The sequence below is a fragment of the Pristiophorus japonicus genome, chromosome 8 (genome assembly GCF_044704955.1).
Source record: "Pristiophorus japonicus isolate sPriJap1 chromosome 8, sPriJap1.hap1, whole genome shotgun sequence".
Classification (NCBI taxonomy): Eukaryota; Metazoa; Chordata; class Chondrichthyes; family Pristiophoridae; genus Pristiophorus; species Pristiophorus japonicus.
Window position 1 is genome coordinate 200,084,880 of NC_091984.1, and position 17,989 is coordinate 200,102,868.

At 41.9% G+C, this 17,989-nt stretch overlaps 1 protein-coding gene across 1 annotated transcript in view; it reads left to right on the forward strand.

Moving 5' to 3' along the window:
* aacs (acetoacetyl-CoA synthetase) overlaps positions 1-17,989 on the forward strand; it is a 101,229-nt gene that overhangs the window by 1,586 nt on the left and 81,654 nt on the right. The window contains exons 2-3 of the mRNA XM_070888329.1: positions 5,524-5,638; positions 15,622-15,703. Coding sequence (XP_070744430.1) covers positions 5,524-5,638; positions 15,622-15,703 — 197 coding nt within the window. The remainder of the gene's footprint in view (positions 1-5,523; positions 5,639-15,621; positions 15,704-17,989) is intronic.

Here is a 17,989-nt window from a genome sequence, read left to right on the forward strand (position 1 = left end):
CTCAGTTCTCTCTCCTCTGGGGTCTCAGGTCTCTCTCTCTCTGCGCTCTCTCTGCTCTCTCTCTCTCTCTCTCTCTCTGCGTCTCTCTCTCTCTCTCTCTGCGTCTCTCTCTCTCTCTCTCTGCGTCTCTCTCTCTCTCTCTCTGCGTCTCTCTCTCTCTGCGTCTCTCTCTCTCTCTCTCTCTCTGCGTCTCTCTCTCTCTCTCTCTCTCTGCGTTCTCTCTCTCTCTCTCTGCGTCTCTCTCTCTCTCTCTCTGCGTCTCTCTCTCTCTCTCTGCGTCTCTCTCTCTCTCTCTGCGTCTCTCTCTCTCTCTCTCTGCGTCTCTCTCTCTCTCTCTCTGCGTCTCTCTCTCTCTCTCTCTGCGTCTCTCTCTCTCTCTCTCTGCTCTCTCTCTCTCTCTCTCTCTCTCTCTCTCTGCGTCTCTCTCTCTCTCTCTCTGCGTCTCTCTCTCTCTCTCTCTGCGTCTCTCTCTCTCTCTCTCTCTGCTCCTCTCTCTCTGCGTCTCTCTCTCTCTCTGCGTCTCTCTCTCTCTCTCTGCGTCTCTCTCTCTCTCTGCGTCTCTGCGTCTCTCTCTCTGCGTCTCTGCGTCTCTCTCTCTGCGTCTCTCTCTCTGCGTCTCTCTCTCTCTGCGTCTCTCTCTCTCTGCGTCTCTCTCTCTCTCTGCGTCTCTCTCTCTCTCTGCGTCTCTCTCTCTCTCTGCGTCTCTCTCTCTCTCTGCGTCTCTCTCTCTCTCTGCGTCTCTCTCTCTCTCTGCGTCTCTCTCTCTCTCTGCGTCTCTCTCTCTCTCTCTCTGCGTCTCTCTCTCTCTCTCTCTGCGTCTCTCTCTCTCTCTGCGTCTCTCTCTCTCTCTCTCTGCGTCTCTGCGTCTCTCTCTCTGCGTCTCTCTTCTCTGCGTCTCTCTCTCTCTGCGTCTCTCTCTCTCTGCGTCTCTCTCTCTCTCTGCGTCTCTCTCTCTCTCTGCGTCTCTCTCTCTCTCTGCGTCTCTCTCTCTCTCTGCGTCTCTCTCTCTCTCTGCGTCTCTCTCTCTCTCTGCGTCTCTCTCTCTCTCTGCGTCTCTCTCTCTCTCTGCGTCTCTCTCTCTCTCTGCGTCTCTCTCTCTCTCTGCGTCTCTCTCTCTCTGGTCTCCTCTCTGTCTCTGAGTGAACTGAGGAACCGGACAGCCTTCGGGTGGAGTTGGAGGTAAGTTGCTACTATGTGTTTTTCAATTCTTTTAGTGTGTCCGGGCGGCAATTTCCTTACCTGCGCCGATTTCCTTAACTCTCAGGAAGGTTTTTCAGCAGAGGCCACATACGCTGGCCTCAGCAGGACTGGAGTAACTCCCAGCTGGCCAAACTTCCCTTATTGGCGTAGATGGCTGGTTACGCCTCCTTTGGCGGAAAGAAAATCGTAACTAACTGAATTGCACTGGTGCAAATTGATTGGGGAAACTGTGGTTTTTCAACTTAGGCCAAAAAGAGCAGCCTGCTCCAAAAAAACACACATCACTGGGGAAAATTGAGCCCGTTTTAGCCATACAGTAAGTGTCATCACATTATTGAACTGTCAGAGTGTCACAGCTAAGCTGGATTCCTGCAGATGTGCAGCAGGGGTTACTAAATAGAGATCGGTAGTGGGGAGTATTAGACCCATCCTGCTTTCTCTCCCTCCCTCTCCCACCACACGAATGTTGAGATTCCTTGTATCACTTCCTGTGTCAACCAAGATGGGCTAACTCAGCAGAGACTGAGGATTAAAGCTAGGATCTTCCTGACCTGTGTGTGACTGGCTTAATGTGCTGAGCCATTGGAATAACAATCAAGGATTCTTTTTCAAAATAATATTTGAAATAGCATTGTCTATCCCTGGTATCGAATTGTCTTGATGGAACTGCAAAAGTTTTAAAACAAAGTCCATAACTAACAAAATGCTAGCTGTCTAAAAAAATCTCGCACGAAGTTTAGAGACAAGCTTGTATTTAAAATGTTGGGGATAATTGTTTTGAAGTCAAATATTCATTTGATTGGTATCTTTGAAGCAGATGGAAAATGTCAAATCTTTGAACGCTCAAAAGCTTTCTGAATGCATCAAAATCTCTCTTCTCCTAACGGGGGTTGTATAGTCAATGAAGATGGCATTCTAGCAAGCAATTAACTTAAATGGAATGGCATCATGATATGCATCAAGGTTACTTTACATATCATTTAGATGGAATTGAATAATATGTTTATATTTATATTCAGACATGAGAGAGAATTTATAAGTGATATTGACTGTAGCTTTGACTGGAAGCTTTTTCCTCAATTTGAAGACTGGGGATTGTTTATTTTCGCACTTAATTTAAATCAGAACCTTCCCAAATATGTTTTTGAGAATTTTAATTTGTATTTGTATGGTCAGGTGCTATTGAATTCAGATGGTTTGTCATTGATCCTGAGAAATCTTGGTTGTGTTTCATAATTTGACAATAGTTCAGCTGAACTGCAGAATGTTGTGCATTGTCGTTTGAAGAAGATGGAGTTCCAAAGTTGCATAATTGCTTCTAGTCTCGTTCTTTGTGAAGCTCTTCATTAATTGACAAGCCACACACCTGCTTCTTAAAAAAAAATTCTGAAGTATCAGTTGATCATACTATGATACTGTTTCATCACAGAGATCAAAGGTTGATGAGGGATATTGAAGTGACTAATGAAAATTGGTACAACTCTGTCATTCTTTGGGGTTTGCATGTGTGAGCTTTTAATTCAATGACCAGGTAGGACACATTATTACCTAACTTCAGTCATGCTCTTGATAATTAGGCTGGAATGATATTACATTTTCTGAACAGACAATTGTAGGTACCAAGGTTCATAAGTAACCTCTCCCCTTCATGTCATTGATAAATGGTTATGGTTTCTTGTAATTTTTCTCCTGTTACTTCACTTCCAGCCAATCAATAGTTTCTCTCTCTCATGATTAGCTTGTTCTTTTACATGCATTATTCGTCTTTGGAGCTAAAAATCCTTTTGTGACTGTCTTCATTGAAACTTCCTTTTAGCTGATTGGATTGTTCTTTTAACCAGTGGCTTGTATCTTCTAGTCGAGCCAAAGTACCTCCAGTGATTCTGTTTGGCACATACTGCACGACTTTTGCTGTCTGTTTATTTAATTGGAACCTCAACCACTTCATAAGGTTGCTTTCCGCTCTTCCGTGAAGCAGTGCAGGTATTTGTGTCTGGTTTCATTGCTTATTCACAAATGCTGGTGTATTTTGGACATTGACATTTTCTGTGATATTTCTACCCTGGCAGTGTTAGATGTTGATATTTAAACTTTCAAACTGTACACACACTTAATTTGATTTTTGGTGAATTAAATGCCTTGTTCGTGCCCAAAATTTGAGTGGGCAGCATTTTTCTAGAGCTTTCATTAACACCACTCTGTAGTCGGATGTAGTGTTCACACAACAACCCAGGAGTGATTTTTTCCCTCCATTGTTTTTCTTCTCAGTGGAGAAGTGCTCAGCCTGCTGTTGGTAACTATACAAGAAAGCAAGAACTTGCATTTATTTAGCTGCTCAATGTCCTGGGGGTATCCCACAGTGCTTTACAACCAATGGATTACTTTTGAAGTGCAGTCACTGTTACATAGCCAACTGCAGGAGCCAACTTGTGCACAGCAAAGGTCCCACAACCAGCACATGAGTGACAAGATAATCTGTTTTTGGTGGTGTTATTTAGGGAGAAATGTTTAGGGAGAAATTTAACCGTGCCATCGGGTATTTTGCATCCATCTGATCAGACACACTAGAACTTGGTTTAATGTCTCATCAAAAATTGTGAATTCAGCAGGAACTGTAAATGGTCTAATTATGCGCACAATGCACTTGATACCTGTTGGTTCTGAAAAAAGACCATTTTATACAATGAATTACTTCTATAGTCACAGGTAGGCAAAAGGATAGCTGTATCCATTTTTTGTTTGTTCTTTGCCTCTTGTTGGCTTATACCCATGCACCTAATGTTGGGGTAAGGATGGGGCTGGGATATTGCCAACCTGAAATATTAGCGCACTCTATGAAAATTGTACGAGGCAATTTTTCACTGCTATAATTAGGTTGTCCTAGACAATTCAGGACACTTGACATGACTGTAGGTCCACGGAAGGCAATTGCCATTTGGTTGTAGGTTCACATGTGTAATGTATTTTAAGGTTTATATGTGTAATGTATTTTAAGTTTAAAATAAATCTGGTTTATAATTGCATTTATTCACGACAGAATGATAGCCAATCTGGTATATCCTGAGAGTTGAAAAGATTTGTTTGAAATGGAGCATTGATTTTGTATGCTGTCAACCATTTTGCCATTCAGACTGTAGTTTTAGCCACGCCTGACGTTGCCTCCATTACTCACTTCCTACAATTGAAAGATTCAAAAATGAGCATCAAATTATATCTTTGTTTTATGTTCCATACTTCGGTGTGTTGCACATCGTGCACCATTGTTTCTTCACAAGGGCCTCTCTGTGCAGCCACCTTATTATGGGAGAATGCAAGCTATTTTTCTTCCTTTTCTCCTCATTCAATGTTAAAGAAAAGGTATTTACCCCAAAAATCTGAATATTCCTCGGGTTTGCCCATTGAATGAATTTTGTTTCATGATGGTCTGTAACTTGCGGCCCCTACAGGTGCGTACGAGGTGCACATGTGCCTGTAGGGGTCGCGCATGTTCCGGGTTTAGGCTTGCACTGTGCATGCACTAAAACCCGGGACTTGCGATCTGTCAAGAATTCTCTTGACAGATCCTCCACAACCCCGGGAAAAGGGACTCCGCGGCGAAGAGTTGGGCTATTTGCCTGACTTCTGCCCAGTGAATGCTGTGAAATTCTTATGCCTGGCAAATGCAGGTGTAATACCTGCTTTTACCAGCATAAGAGTTTTAAAAAAAAACATTAAAAAAATGTTTCATTCATTTAAATATTAAAACACATACAATAAGGCACGGTTATTTTTAGCCCCTTTAAAACTTTAAAATTTATTTTTCAAAATTTAATTTTTGTTTAAATGTTTAATTATATTGTATTTTAAATGTAATGTTTTTATTTTATTATGTTATGTATTTTGTGATCCCCATTCATGTTTATGGGGATTCCGTAGATATAAATTGGGGATTCCCTTCTTTGGTCAGGTCGGCCCATGTGGACCCAGGGGCGCTTGCGAACCGCATCTGTCCCTGGGATAGATGGGCCGCCACGTAGGCCTATGCATAGAGGCCCACGGCCCCAAGTCTCAGTGGATCCCGAGGCGAAAGGTAAGTGCATAGATATTTTGCTGGTTGGAGGCATCCGGCCGTGGGAAGTCTCCGATCGTAAATTCAGCCCCAATACTACTGGGGGAGAATGGGGAGGAGAGAAACTTTTATACAAAGTAATGTCTGAGTTATTAAGTACTGGTCTTACAGAAAATACTCTGAATATATATCTGTAATTGATCCCTTTCATTCATTCTACATATATGCCAGTTTTTAACGAATTATTTACTTAACTATTACCAATTTCTCCACAGGGTGTACTGGACAGGATCTCTCAGATCCAACCAACACTTATTTTTTCAGTTGAAGCAGTTGTTTACAATGGTAAAGAACATGATCACATGGAGAAGCTGCAGAATGTGGTGAAAGGTAAATTGAGATCCATTACTTATACCTGTTTGTTATGATGTGCACATCCTGTTAAGCATCTTGGACATGGACCATAAGTTACTAACTTATTTATAGATAAATGTGTGGATAGCAACGATTAGGTACAGTCAGTGTACACTAGAATACATCCTAATTACATGGAATTTACAGCACAGAAACCGGCCATTCGGTCCAACTGGTCTGTGCCAATGTTTATACTCCAACAAGCCTCCTCCGACCCTACTTTATCTAACCCTATCGGCATAACCTTCTGTTCCTTTCTCTCTCGTACTTGTCTAGCTCCTCCTTAACTGCATCTATGCTATTCGCCTCAACATGTGGTAGCAATTTGCACATTCTAACTACTCTCTGGGTGAAGAAGCATCTCCTTAATTCCGTATTGGATTTATTAGTGACTATCTTATATTTATGGCCCCTAGCTTTGGTCTCCCCACAAGTGGAAACATCATCTCTATGCATACCCTATTGAACCTCTTCATAATTTTAAAGATTTCTATTGGGTCACCCTTCAACCTTCTCTTTTCTAGAGAAAAAATGGTACTTAAAAAAAAAAAAAAATGGTATCATTGAATCTTGTGAAAATAGATATAAGACTTTGTTTTAATCTTCCTTGTAGTACTTCTCCTCAACTTCAGTATCCGTCAAAACACATTGGCCATTTTTAGCAATTCCTTTTTTTTTTCTGGATGAAAATTGACAAATGGACTTTAATCAAATCTTCAAGGAGTTAAATTCAGTTTGTGTCCTGGTTGGCATCCAACTATTTGGAAATTTGTCCAGAATTGAATCCTGTGAATTGAGCATAAAGTAATTTATGACGACGCTCTAATTTAAAAATAAATAAATAGTTTTTATTCAGTTGACTTTATAAAAAAAAAGTTAGCATTGGGGAAACTGGGTGGGGCTGTAGGTTGGGTACTAGCCTTTCACCTGTGGGGTCTGAGTTCAAATCCATTCTGATGGGATGACGGTCTCTCTTTTTGCTGTCTGCAAGGACTGTATGTGAAATTAGACCAGACATTAGGGGCTTGCTAGATACATGTTTTGGACCTCGTGGCCCCCCCGACCTGCAAGAGAACAACTCCGCAGGTCGTGCTATAAAAGAGCTGGAGTAGCGTACCACTTCAACCTCCAGCGTGAGCTGCTCCAAGTGGGCGACAATTTTGAGATGGGCGACCGGGTGACGTCATCAAAACCCTGGTCGCTGTTTTGGAGCGTGGGCAGGAACATCGGCAGGACCCAGGTACAGAGGGGTGGGAAGGTTGGGGTGGATGAACGGCGGAGGAGCGGCGAGAGATCGTGGCGGAGGTGTGACAGATGAGGGTACAGGGCCCAGAAGAGCCGAGGGCCCAGGGGCAGCACGAGCCAGCCCACACTGCGCGCACTGGGTCTGTGCAACAGAGCAGGTCTCCAGTCATCTTGGTTTAATCCTTGCCACTGGATAAAGGCCTAGCTCTGTCAAGCCCGTGTGGTGACTGGTGTGCAACGGTCACCACACGTTTATAAAAAAAAAAAAAATTCACACACGGGCATCTTCCACCCCCTCAATTTTAGTTCAGGACTGGAACATCGGGTCCTTCATCGAAACACCTGTGAACTCGTGGAAGCAAGTTATCCTCGTTTGAGGGACCGCCTATGAAGATGACATTGGAAGGGGGGGGGGGGTGCGGAGAAACGGCATCCAGCAGCAGCCCTTTGTGCATGTTTAGTTGGACCAATAGAGGAACTAAAATGCATAAACTTCTGCCCGAGGTAACACTTGTTTCTTTGAATTTCTTTCTTCCTTCAGGTTAAGATATTTACTTCAAAGCAGATTTCAAATTTTTCAGCAATTGTTTCTTGTGTTTAATTAAAGGATAGATTAATGCTGTGAAATTAAATGCTTGTAATAAGAACATAAGAACACAAGAATTAGGAACAGGAGTAGGCCATCTAGCCCCTCGAGCCTGCTCCGCCATTCAACAAGATCATGGCTGATCTGGCCGTGGACTCGGCTCCACTTGCCCGCCCGCTCCCCGTAACCCTTAATTCCCTTATTGGTTAAAAATCTATCTATCTGTGATTTGAATACATTCAATGAGCTAGCCTCAACTGCTTCCTTGGGCAGAGAATTCCACAGATTCACAACCCTCTGGGAGAAGAAATTCTTTCTCAACTCGGTTTTAAATTGGCTCCCCCGTATTTTGAGGCTGTGCCCCCTAGTTCTAGTCTCCCCTACCAGTGGAAACAACCTCTCTGCCTCTATCTTGTCTATCCCTTTCATTATTTTAAATGTTTCTGTAAGATCACCCCTCATCCTTCTGAACTCCAAGGAGTAAAGACCCAGTCTACTCAATCTATCATCATAAGGTAACCCCCTCATTTCTCGAATCAGCCTGGTGAATCGTCTCTGTACCCCTTCCAAAGCTAGTATATCCTTCCTTAAGTAAGGTGACCAAAACTGCACGCAGTACTCCAGGTGCGGCCTTACCAATACCTCATACAGTTGCAGCAACACCTCCCTGCTTTTGTACTCCATCCCTTTCGCAATGAAGGCCAACATTCCATTCGCCTTCCTGATTACCTGCTGCACCTGCAAACTAACCTTTTGGGATTCATGCACAAGGACCCCCAGGTCCCTCTGCACCGCAGCATGTTGTAATTTCTCCCCATTCAAATAATAATCCCTTTTACTGTTTTTTTTTTTCCCCCCAAGGTGGATGACCTCACACCTTCCGACATTGTATTCCATCTGCCAAACCTTAGCCCATTCGCTTAACCGATCCAAATCTCCTTGTAGCCTCTCTGAGTCCTCTACACAACCCGCTTTCCCACTAATCTTAGTGTCATCTGCAAATTTTGTTGCATTACACTCTGTCCCCTCCTCTAGGTCATCTATGTATATTGTAAACAGTTGTGGTCCCAGCACTGATCCCTGTGGCACACCACTAACCACTGATTTCCAACCGGAAAAGGACCCATTTATCCCGACTCTCTGCTTTCTGTTCGCCAGCCAATTCTCTATCCATGCTAATACATTTCCTCTGACTCCGCGTACCTTTATCTTCTGCAGTAACCTTTTGTGTGGCACCTTATCGAATGCCTTTTGGAAATCTAAATACACCACATCCATCGGTACACCTCTATCCACCATGCTCGTTATATCCTCAAAGAATTCCAGTAAGTTAGTTAAACATGATTTCCCTTTCATGAATCCATGCTGCGTCTGCTTGATTGCACTATTCCTATCCAGATGTCCCGCTATTTCTTCCTTAATAATTTCAAGCATTTTCCCCACTACAGATGTTAAACTAACCGGCCTATAGTTACCTGCCTTTTGCCTGCCCCCTTTTTTTAAACAGAGGCGTTACATTAGCTGCTCTCCAATCCACTGGTACCTCCCCAGAGTCCAGAGAATTTTGGTAGATTATAACAAATGCATCTGCTATAACTTCCGCCATCTCTTTTAATACCCTGGGATGCATTTCATCAGGACCAGGGGACTTGTCTACCTTCAGTCCCATTAGTCTGTCCAGCACTACCTCCCTAGTGATAGTGATCATCTCACGGTCCTCCCTTCCCACATTCCTATGACCAGCAATTTTTGGCATGGTTTTTGTGTCTTCCACTGTGAAGACGGAAGCAAAATAATTGTTTAAGGTCTCAGCCATTTCCACATTTCCCATTATTAAATCCCCCTTTTCATCTTCTAAGGGACCAACATTTACTTTAGTCACTCTTTTCCGTTTTATATATCTGTAAAAGCTTTTACTATCTGTTTTTATGTTTTGCGCAAGTTTACCTTCGTAATCTATCTTCCCTTTCTTTATTGCTTTTTTAGTCATTCTTTGCTGTTGCTTAAAATCTTCCCAATCCTCTAGTTTCCCACTAACCTGGCCACCTTATACGCATTGGTCTTTGATTTGATACTTTCCTTTATTTCCTTGGTTATCCATGGCTGGTTATCTCTTCTCTTGCCGCCCTTCTTTTTCACTGGAATATATTTTTGTTGCGCATTATGAAAGAGCTCCTTAAAAGTCCTCTACTGTTCCTCAATTGTGCCACCGTTTAGTCCTTGTTTCCAGTCTACTTTAGCCAACTCTGCCCTCATCCCACTGTAGTCCCCTTTGTTTAAGCATAGTACGCTCGTTTCTGACACAACTTCCTCATCCTCAATCTGTATTACAAATTCAACCATATTGTGATCACTCATTCCGAGAGGATCTTTTACGAGGAGATCGTTTATTTTTACTGTCTCGTTACACAGGACCAGATCCAAAATGGCTTGCTCCCTTGTAGGCTCTGTTAAATACTGTTCTAAGAAACAATCCTGTATGCATTCTATGAATTCCTCCTCCAGGCTACCCCCTGCGATTTGTTTTGACCAATCGATATGTAGGTTAAAATCCCCCATAACTACTGCCGTTCCTTTTTCACATGCCTCCATTATTCCCTTGATTATTGCCCGCCCCACCATGAAGTTATTATTTGGGGGCCTATAAACTATGCCGACCAGTGACTTTTTCCCCTTACTATCTCTAATCTCCACCCACAATGATTCAACATTTTGTTCATTGGAGCCAATATCATCCCTCACAACTGCCCTGATATCATCCCTTATTAACAGAGCTACCCCACCTCCCTTCCCTTCCTGCCTATCTTTCCGAATCGTCAGATACCCCTGTACGTTTAATTCCCAGTCCCGGCCACCTTGCAACCATGTCTCTGTAATGGCCACCAAATCATACCCATTTGTAATGATTTGTGCCGTCAACTCATTTACTTTATTTCTAATGCTGCGTGCATTTAGGTAGAGTGTTTTCATCCTAGTTTTTAAACCATGATTTTTAGTTTTTACCCCTCCTGCAGCCCTTTTATATTCAGTGGCCCTTTTTGTTTCTTGCCTTTGGTTTCTCTGCCCTCCACTTTTACTCATCTCTTTTCTGTCTTTTGTTTTTGTCTCCTTTTTTGTTTCCCTCTGTCTCCCTGTATTAGTTCCCATCCCCCTGCCATATTAGTTTAACTCCTCACCAACAGCACTAGCAAACACTCTCCCTAGGACATTGGTTCCGTTCCTGCCCAAGTGCAGACCGTCCGGTTTGTACTGGTCCCACCTCCCCAGAACCTGTTCCAATGCCCTACGAATTTGCATCCCTCCCTGCTGCACCACTGCTCAAGCCACGTATTCATCTGTGCTATCCTGCGATTCCTACTCTGACTAGCACGTGGCACTGGTAGCAATCCCGAGATTACTACTTTTGAGGTCCTACTTTTTAATTTAACTCCTAGCTCCTTAAATTCGTCTCGTAGGACCTCATCCCTTTTTTTTTTACCTATGTTGTTGGTACCAATGTGCACCACGACAACTGGCTGTTCTCCCTCCCTTTTCAGAATGTCCTGCACTCGCTCGGAGACATCCTTGACCCTTGCACCAGGGAGGCAACATACCATCCTGGACTCTCGATTGCGGCCGCAGAAACGCCTATCTATTCCCCTTATGATTGAATCCCGTATCACTATCTCTCTCCCACTCTTTTTTATGCCGTCCTGTACAACAGAGCCAGCCACAGTGCCATGAACTTGGCTGCTGTTGCTCTCCCCAAGAGAGTCATCTCCCTCAACAGCACTCAAAACAGTGTATCTGTTTTGCAGGGGGATGACCAGATGGGACCCCTGCACTACCTTCTTTGTACTACTCTTCCTGCTGGTCTTCCATTCCCTAGCTGGCTGTGGATCCTTCTCATGCGGTAAGACCAACTCACTACACGTGCCACTTATGTCATTCTCAACATCGTGGATGCTCCAGAGTGAATCCACCCTCAGCTCCAATTCCGCAACGCGGTCCATCAGGAGATGGAGGCGGATACACTTCTTACACATGTAGTCGTAAGGGACACCGGAAGCGTCCCTGAGTTCCCACATGGCACAGGAGGAGCATATCACGTGACTGATCTCTCCTGCCATGCCTTAACCCTTAGATACCCTTAAATTGGTAATAACAATGCTACAGTTTACTTACTTCATATCTTGGGGGGAAAACAGATCAGATGTAGTAATAATTCGGTCAGCTTTTTGCTAAGAGTCACAGTTTGTTGCTTTGCGGTTTCCAAGTGAATTGCACAACAAAGAAGCACTTCCACGGGTGTTAAATTAGCAATACTGCATAGAATTTAGATTCTTGATTTACAAAGACTTGGTTTTGCTGATATGAAAATTGATTAGTGTTTGAGGTTTCAAACTTCCATATTTAAGTGCCTGCTCTTTGATGGGGAACTAAGTGTTTTGTATTTACAGGATCGGAAAACAATGCATTGAGTGCATTTCCCCAAGAGTAGGTCTGTGGAGCAATTTGTATCCATGGATTAAATGTCAGGTTTGAAAAGCTGCAGTTTTAATCATAGCTAAAACCGCCTTCACACCACTGGTCTACCACAATTTAAACTGCAACTTGTCATACCTGACATTTAATGTGTGGGTATAAATCATTGTAGATACCCATTATTCTTTAATTAAAGGAATAGTTGGGACTAATGCTAAAGAAACGCCTTGAAATTAGGCTCTCTGAGTATTGGCGTCCGAATGAAATTATCTTGCCACTTTTTAATGGAGGTGCAATTTAAAATAAATGGGTTGGTAAATTGGCACCGCTGCTAAATAGCAGATAAAACAATTTCAAACAAACGTATTAAGTATTCATATGCTAATGTTCAAATAGCCTCATTTTAAGACATCGGTATTATCTGTATCTAATCCTCTCGGTTACTGCAGTGTTAAAAATAATAAAATACCTCTAATTCAACTCAGGAAAATGATGACCCAATAGACTGAAAAGACTGACACACCTATTAGTACTAGCCAAAATGTCATGAGATTTTTGTCGAAACTGATCCCTACGTGCAGCAGACTAATCTAAATTAGAGTCTTGCAGCTATTTGCACAGAACTCATTAAACCATGAAAGGATTGAGCTAATTAAGTATTTAAAAGAGCCACTTTATTCATGCTGAAATGCTTTTCCAACGTGTCCCATTGCGATACACCTTACAAAACATCAAAAACATGAAGCACTTGTTGGGTGCAAAATTTTACTATTATATGGATTTTTTTCCCTTTATGGGTATGAACACTTGGGGATATAATTGAAGAATAAAGTAAAATTAAATGATTGTACATGATATTACATGACATGGTGAAATGTTCATGTCTAGATCTGGTCAGGTCCATATCTGACACGAAAATGGTGCTCCAACCAAGAAGTTTTACTGCAGGGGAATATAGTCAATTCCTGTAATTCAAAGTTGCTCAATTTAAATAACCTGATAATTCCAATTTTTTTAATGCTAAATTCCCACTTTTTTGTGTTATTTACATTGCTTAATTCAAATTATTGTGTAATTCAAACCTGTTAGTGGGAAAAAAATGACTTTGAATTATGAATAAGAGTGTAAATGCCACAGTGTTAGAACTGCAGGTGGTCTTCAAGATACTTGCATGGCTTGAACCAGATATGCCAAAAGTAAATACATTAGCAATTTTCTTCGGATTTAAACAAAATCCAATTTAGGTAAAGTTTACTCATGCTTTGCTTGATATGTAAATTAGGAAACTTGGGGCCCAAATTTGACCAGTAGAGATTTCCGACGCACTCACCAAAGGTACACCGATTAGGGCGCCGAAAATCTTCAGGCAGAGTTTGGCCGCTCCCCAGCGCCTCCTCTGGTGGCGTAGCATGGCCACTGGATTCGGGGGCGGAGCCAGGTCCCGGCGCTGAAAATAGTGCCGGGACTTCTCTACATGCGCGCTAGAGTGTGCGCGCATGTGCAGTAGCCCCTCGCCCCCAGAATCTCTGCGTGTGCTCTGCAGGCTGTGTGGGAGGGGCCCGAAGCGCGCCACCCCTATCCCTGACCGAATGGGCTCCCTCATCGGCGGCCCGCTGAAGGTAGAACTTCTATTTTTTGTTTTATTTATTTATTTATTTATTTATTTATCGATTTATGTGGTCCATTTTTCATTTTGTTTTCTGGGTTGCATGAGATCTCTTGAGATCCCAGTTTAAGTTCACTAGAGAGATTCTGAGCTTTCTCGGAGTTTCAACTGCACATGCATGCAAGTTGAGTTGCAGTCAGTAGAAGGTTGAGGGTATATCACCGGGAGCAGATCTACACAGTGAGAAAGAACTGTTGACAGCTAAATCCACAAGGACTTCTCCAGGTGATTACTCCTCACCAATAATGCAGGGCTCGGAATGTTGGCCGGCAGAGAGCGGAGCGGTGTGGCATCCCCCAGGATTGAGGCTGTTCGGAGCCGGCGGAGCAGTGAGTGAAAGCTGCACACATATCTCACCGACCTCAGGCTCCCGACTCGCCGACCTCAGAGGGCCTTGCCAATTCGCCAACCTTTTTATTTGTTGTTGATTGTTTGCTTATTACTTTGGTTTTGGTGCTTTAGGTGCGGGGTTCCTTCTATTTTTTATTAATTAATTGCTTATTACTTTTTGTGCTTTGTTTAGTGCTTTGTAAGTCTTGGTGCTAGGTGCAGGTCCTCTGAGCTTCCTTGTATTTGTTATTGAATGTTTATTTTTGTGCTTTGTTTAGTGCTTGGTGCTTTAAATGTACTTGCCTGCGCTGATTTCTTAACTCTCCAAGGTTTTTCTGTGCGGCCACAAGTCGCCACATACGCTGGCCTAAATTAGTTTGGCGTAACTATTAGCTGCCCAAACTAGCTTAAATGGCCAAAGCAGGCGTAGGTGGCTGGTAACGCCCCCTTTTGAACAAAAAAAACGAAACTTAAAAAAATCCTAACTAACTCGCTTACACTGGCGCAAATTAAATGTGCAGAATTGCGATTTTTAAGTTACTCCAAAAAAAATCAAGTTGCTCCAAAAAAATGGAGCAACTCCTGGCCAAATTTGGGCCCTTGATGAAGTCAGTTCAACAAAAGAATTGCTAAACTTATCAAATCATTGTCCACAATGGTTTGGAGTATTGCAGTTGCCTTCCTGTGATACTCAGAGGGAAATACATTTTCCTTCAATAAGTTAGGTGAACTGATACACCAGTTCTTAATTTATTTGCAGTATTGGTTGTACTGTACTACTAATAAAGGAACAAAATTGTATTTATATAGCGCCTTTCATGACCTCGAGTCTCTGGAGTGGGAGTTGAAGCCATAATCTTCTGACTCAGTGGCGAGAGCGCTACCATTGAGCCACGGCTGACATCCAAGTATAGAATTACCTATGTAATAAATCACTCTTCTGCTCTACTTGTGTTTGAATCCACAAATGAAAAAAAAACATGTATCTATATAATGCAACAATATACGTTACAGGTTTAATTGCTAAACTCTTACTTTGCACAAGGCTACAATAAATAGACGGCATTATGAATTTTATTGAAGGTCTTGCAGTACAGCCCAGGCGCATAGCCACATCATATAATTCTTGCGTAACATAGTAGGTAATCATCTTAAATGTCAAGCCGTCAATACTTTGTGTTCAATTGGAAAAGGTTTAGATCCAAACTGATGGGTGGTGGATCGGATATGAATCAATTGTATGTTTGGTAAGATATGATTTGCCTTTTACTCTTTTTTGGGGGTGGGGGAAGAAACAGCAAGTCCTGTTTTGCTACTGAATGTGGCTCATGGTCCTAGACTGTAAAGGATCAGTAATTGATGACTTTTTGTTTTTTAAAAAAGCAATACTTCCCATAGAGAACATGTTGCAGGTGACTAGGAAAGCCTCTCTTGCATTGGTGATGGTTGCATAAAATCATTTATATTTGTTTTTAAAGTAGTTCAATCTTGGACATGCTCACAATCTAGAGCAACCATGATGCACTGATATTGGCGCTAATCTAGGGGGTTTCTGGGAAAATTCTCATTTGCAGCTAAAACCTCGGGTTATGTTACTGATTAAGATTGTGCTATCTCAGTAGCACTATAAGTTCAGATCAATCAACGTGACTTTATTTGCCCTTTCAGGTTTGCCCGACTTGAAGAAGGTAGTAATAATTCCTTATGTACGATCAAGAGAGGCCGTGGACCTGTCCAGGATACCGAACAGGTGAAAACTCATGAATAATCTAATGGAGTATTTGTTGCAATGTCAACGGATACTTCGACGCATATAATATAAAGGCAACTATTGCTGTAGCATTTCTATAGCATCTTGAATGTAGCAGTGTCCCAGCATGCTGCACCGAAGAGAAATTGGCACAGAGTCAAAGTGTTGACTGAGGGCAAGGTGGAGAGAGGGTGGGACGATGAGGGGGAGGGGGAATAGCAAAGGGGAGCACTTTCGATGAACCGTTACAGAGAGCAAGGCCAAAATTGCATAATTTGGAAAAAATGCCCTGCCCATCATTCCTTCCTCAGCCAGTACAACTAGAATAGAGATTAACTTTTTTTTTCTCCTTTCTCTTTCAAACAGATTATATGTAGAGTTTTTCTTCAAAAGAAAGTTTTATTTTTCCATCTTCCACTCTCTTTGCTCTCTAATCCCCCTCTATATTGGAAGCTAGAATGGCTAGTTAATATTTTTGGAAAGGTCATTATTTGTAACTTAATGGATCATAAATGACACTTTCTTTTCTAATGCTGTTCAAGTTATGCTAACAAACTGTAATATAAAATAATACATCTGTGGAAATTGGTCTGGTTATTTACTATTACGACAACCTCCATCTGCATAGTGAAACCAGAGTTTACTGGACTCTATATAACTTGTACTGTGGTTGTCTTGTGCCATTAGTCTACAGTGATTTTCAGCCTGGAAGTGTTTTCCCTTATTTCAATGTACAAGAAATCCATTTGCTGCATTTTTGGGCCCGGAATTTGTGGCCTGCAGTGAATCGAAGTGAAGGCGTTAGCTGCTGGCCCTGAAGTCCTCTCCCCACAGGGATCTTGCAGTCCCTGAGTCGAGAACTTTGGGTTTACCGACCTTGAATTCAATTCAGCGGAACTTAATGGGGATCCCCTTGTTCGAACTGCTGTGATGTCAACAGGTTGTCTAAGCAGCCAATCAAAAGGCAGAATTCTCACAGATACCGAACAAGGAAGTGAGTAAGCTTTTAAAATCCTAACACTTTAAAATAGTTAGAGCAAAAGAAAGGTTGGGGTTCCCACATGGGGAAAAGGCAAAGCTAAAATAAAGATGCACAAACTTTAAAAAAAAAAATGTAAATAACTTTTTTTGAAAAGTTTCTTAATTTTAATTTTTATTAAAATGGACAAATTTTATACTGCACAAAATTAATTCGTTTTCCAGGCCCTTGCCCTTTATTTATCAGTCAATACGCTGCTAAAACCCCAGTTACACCTAGTCCCTTTGGGTCTACCTTTTTAGTGGGGAATTTAACAGCGTACTGCGGAAGAGCCGAAGTTTTCGTTAGTTTCAATGGTTTACGAGATTTCACTGATTGCTGACTCTGGGGGTTGGGTGGATTCAGGAGTGGGGGGGCTGGTTGCATTGCAGCCAGTTTCAGAGCTGTCATTGATGGACCGCATGTGCCAAATGCCAAACTTGAGGTCAGTTTCGAAGGCGGCATGATGGCGTATGCTTACAGTTCACTGTCATACCCACCGCAAGTTCAGGACCATTGTCTTTCCTAACAATTTGATGTAGTGATTTGTATGCAGAATTAACATTTTATTTTCAAAATGTAGACACTGATTTCTAACTTGTCATTAAAACTGGCAATCAATAATTCCTCTAATAATTTTAAATTAATTTACATTATTTCAACTTTACAGTAAATGCAATACTAACAGTTGGATGTGAGATAAACCGGAGATTAACTATACATAAAACTATACACAGTTGGTGTTTTGAGTGCTGAATTTCCTATTGTAGGCCTAAAAATAGAACTGGTTTCTAACACTGAGCCTGTTCAGATTATTTTTTTATTAACTTACAATTCTGATCACGATGTGGAAGATTACAGTACATACATTGTTTCTTTCCGATGTTCTGCACACTCAGCAATTTAGTTTAAATGTTATTTGAAACTGAAAGATTAAAAACTAACACATGCTGTGAAATGATTTTTTTGTAGATTGGTGTGGTGAAATTCTGCCAAGCATTCTTTTTCTTTTCTTCAGCTGTTTCAATAGGTTGCTCCAAGAATTTTGAATTCCACTGTGATAAAATTGCCTCTTCACATTGCTAGTGTATCACAAAATCTGGAAGGCATGATAACTATGTGTCCGGCTTTTAATAACAGCTTAGAGAAAGATTAGAGGAGTGTTTCTTGTTCAAAGTACTCCTCCAGTGTTTTTTATAAAAAAAATATTAAAATATTCTGTGACTTTTTCCTTCTAGGTCACAGAGCTCACTTAAGGAGAGAAAATG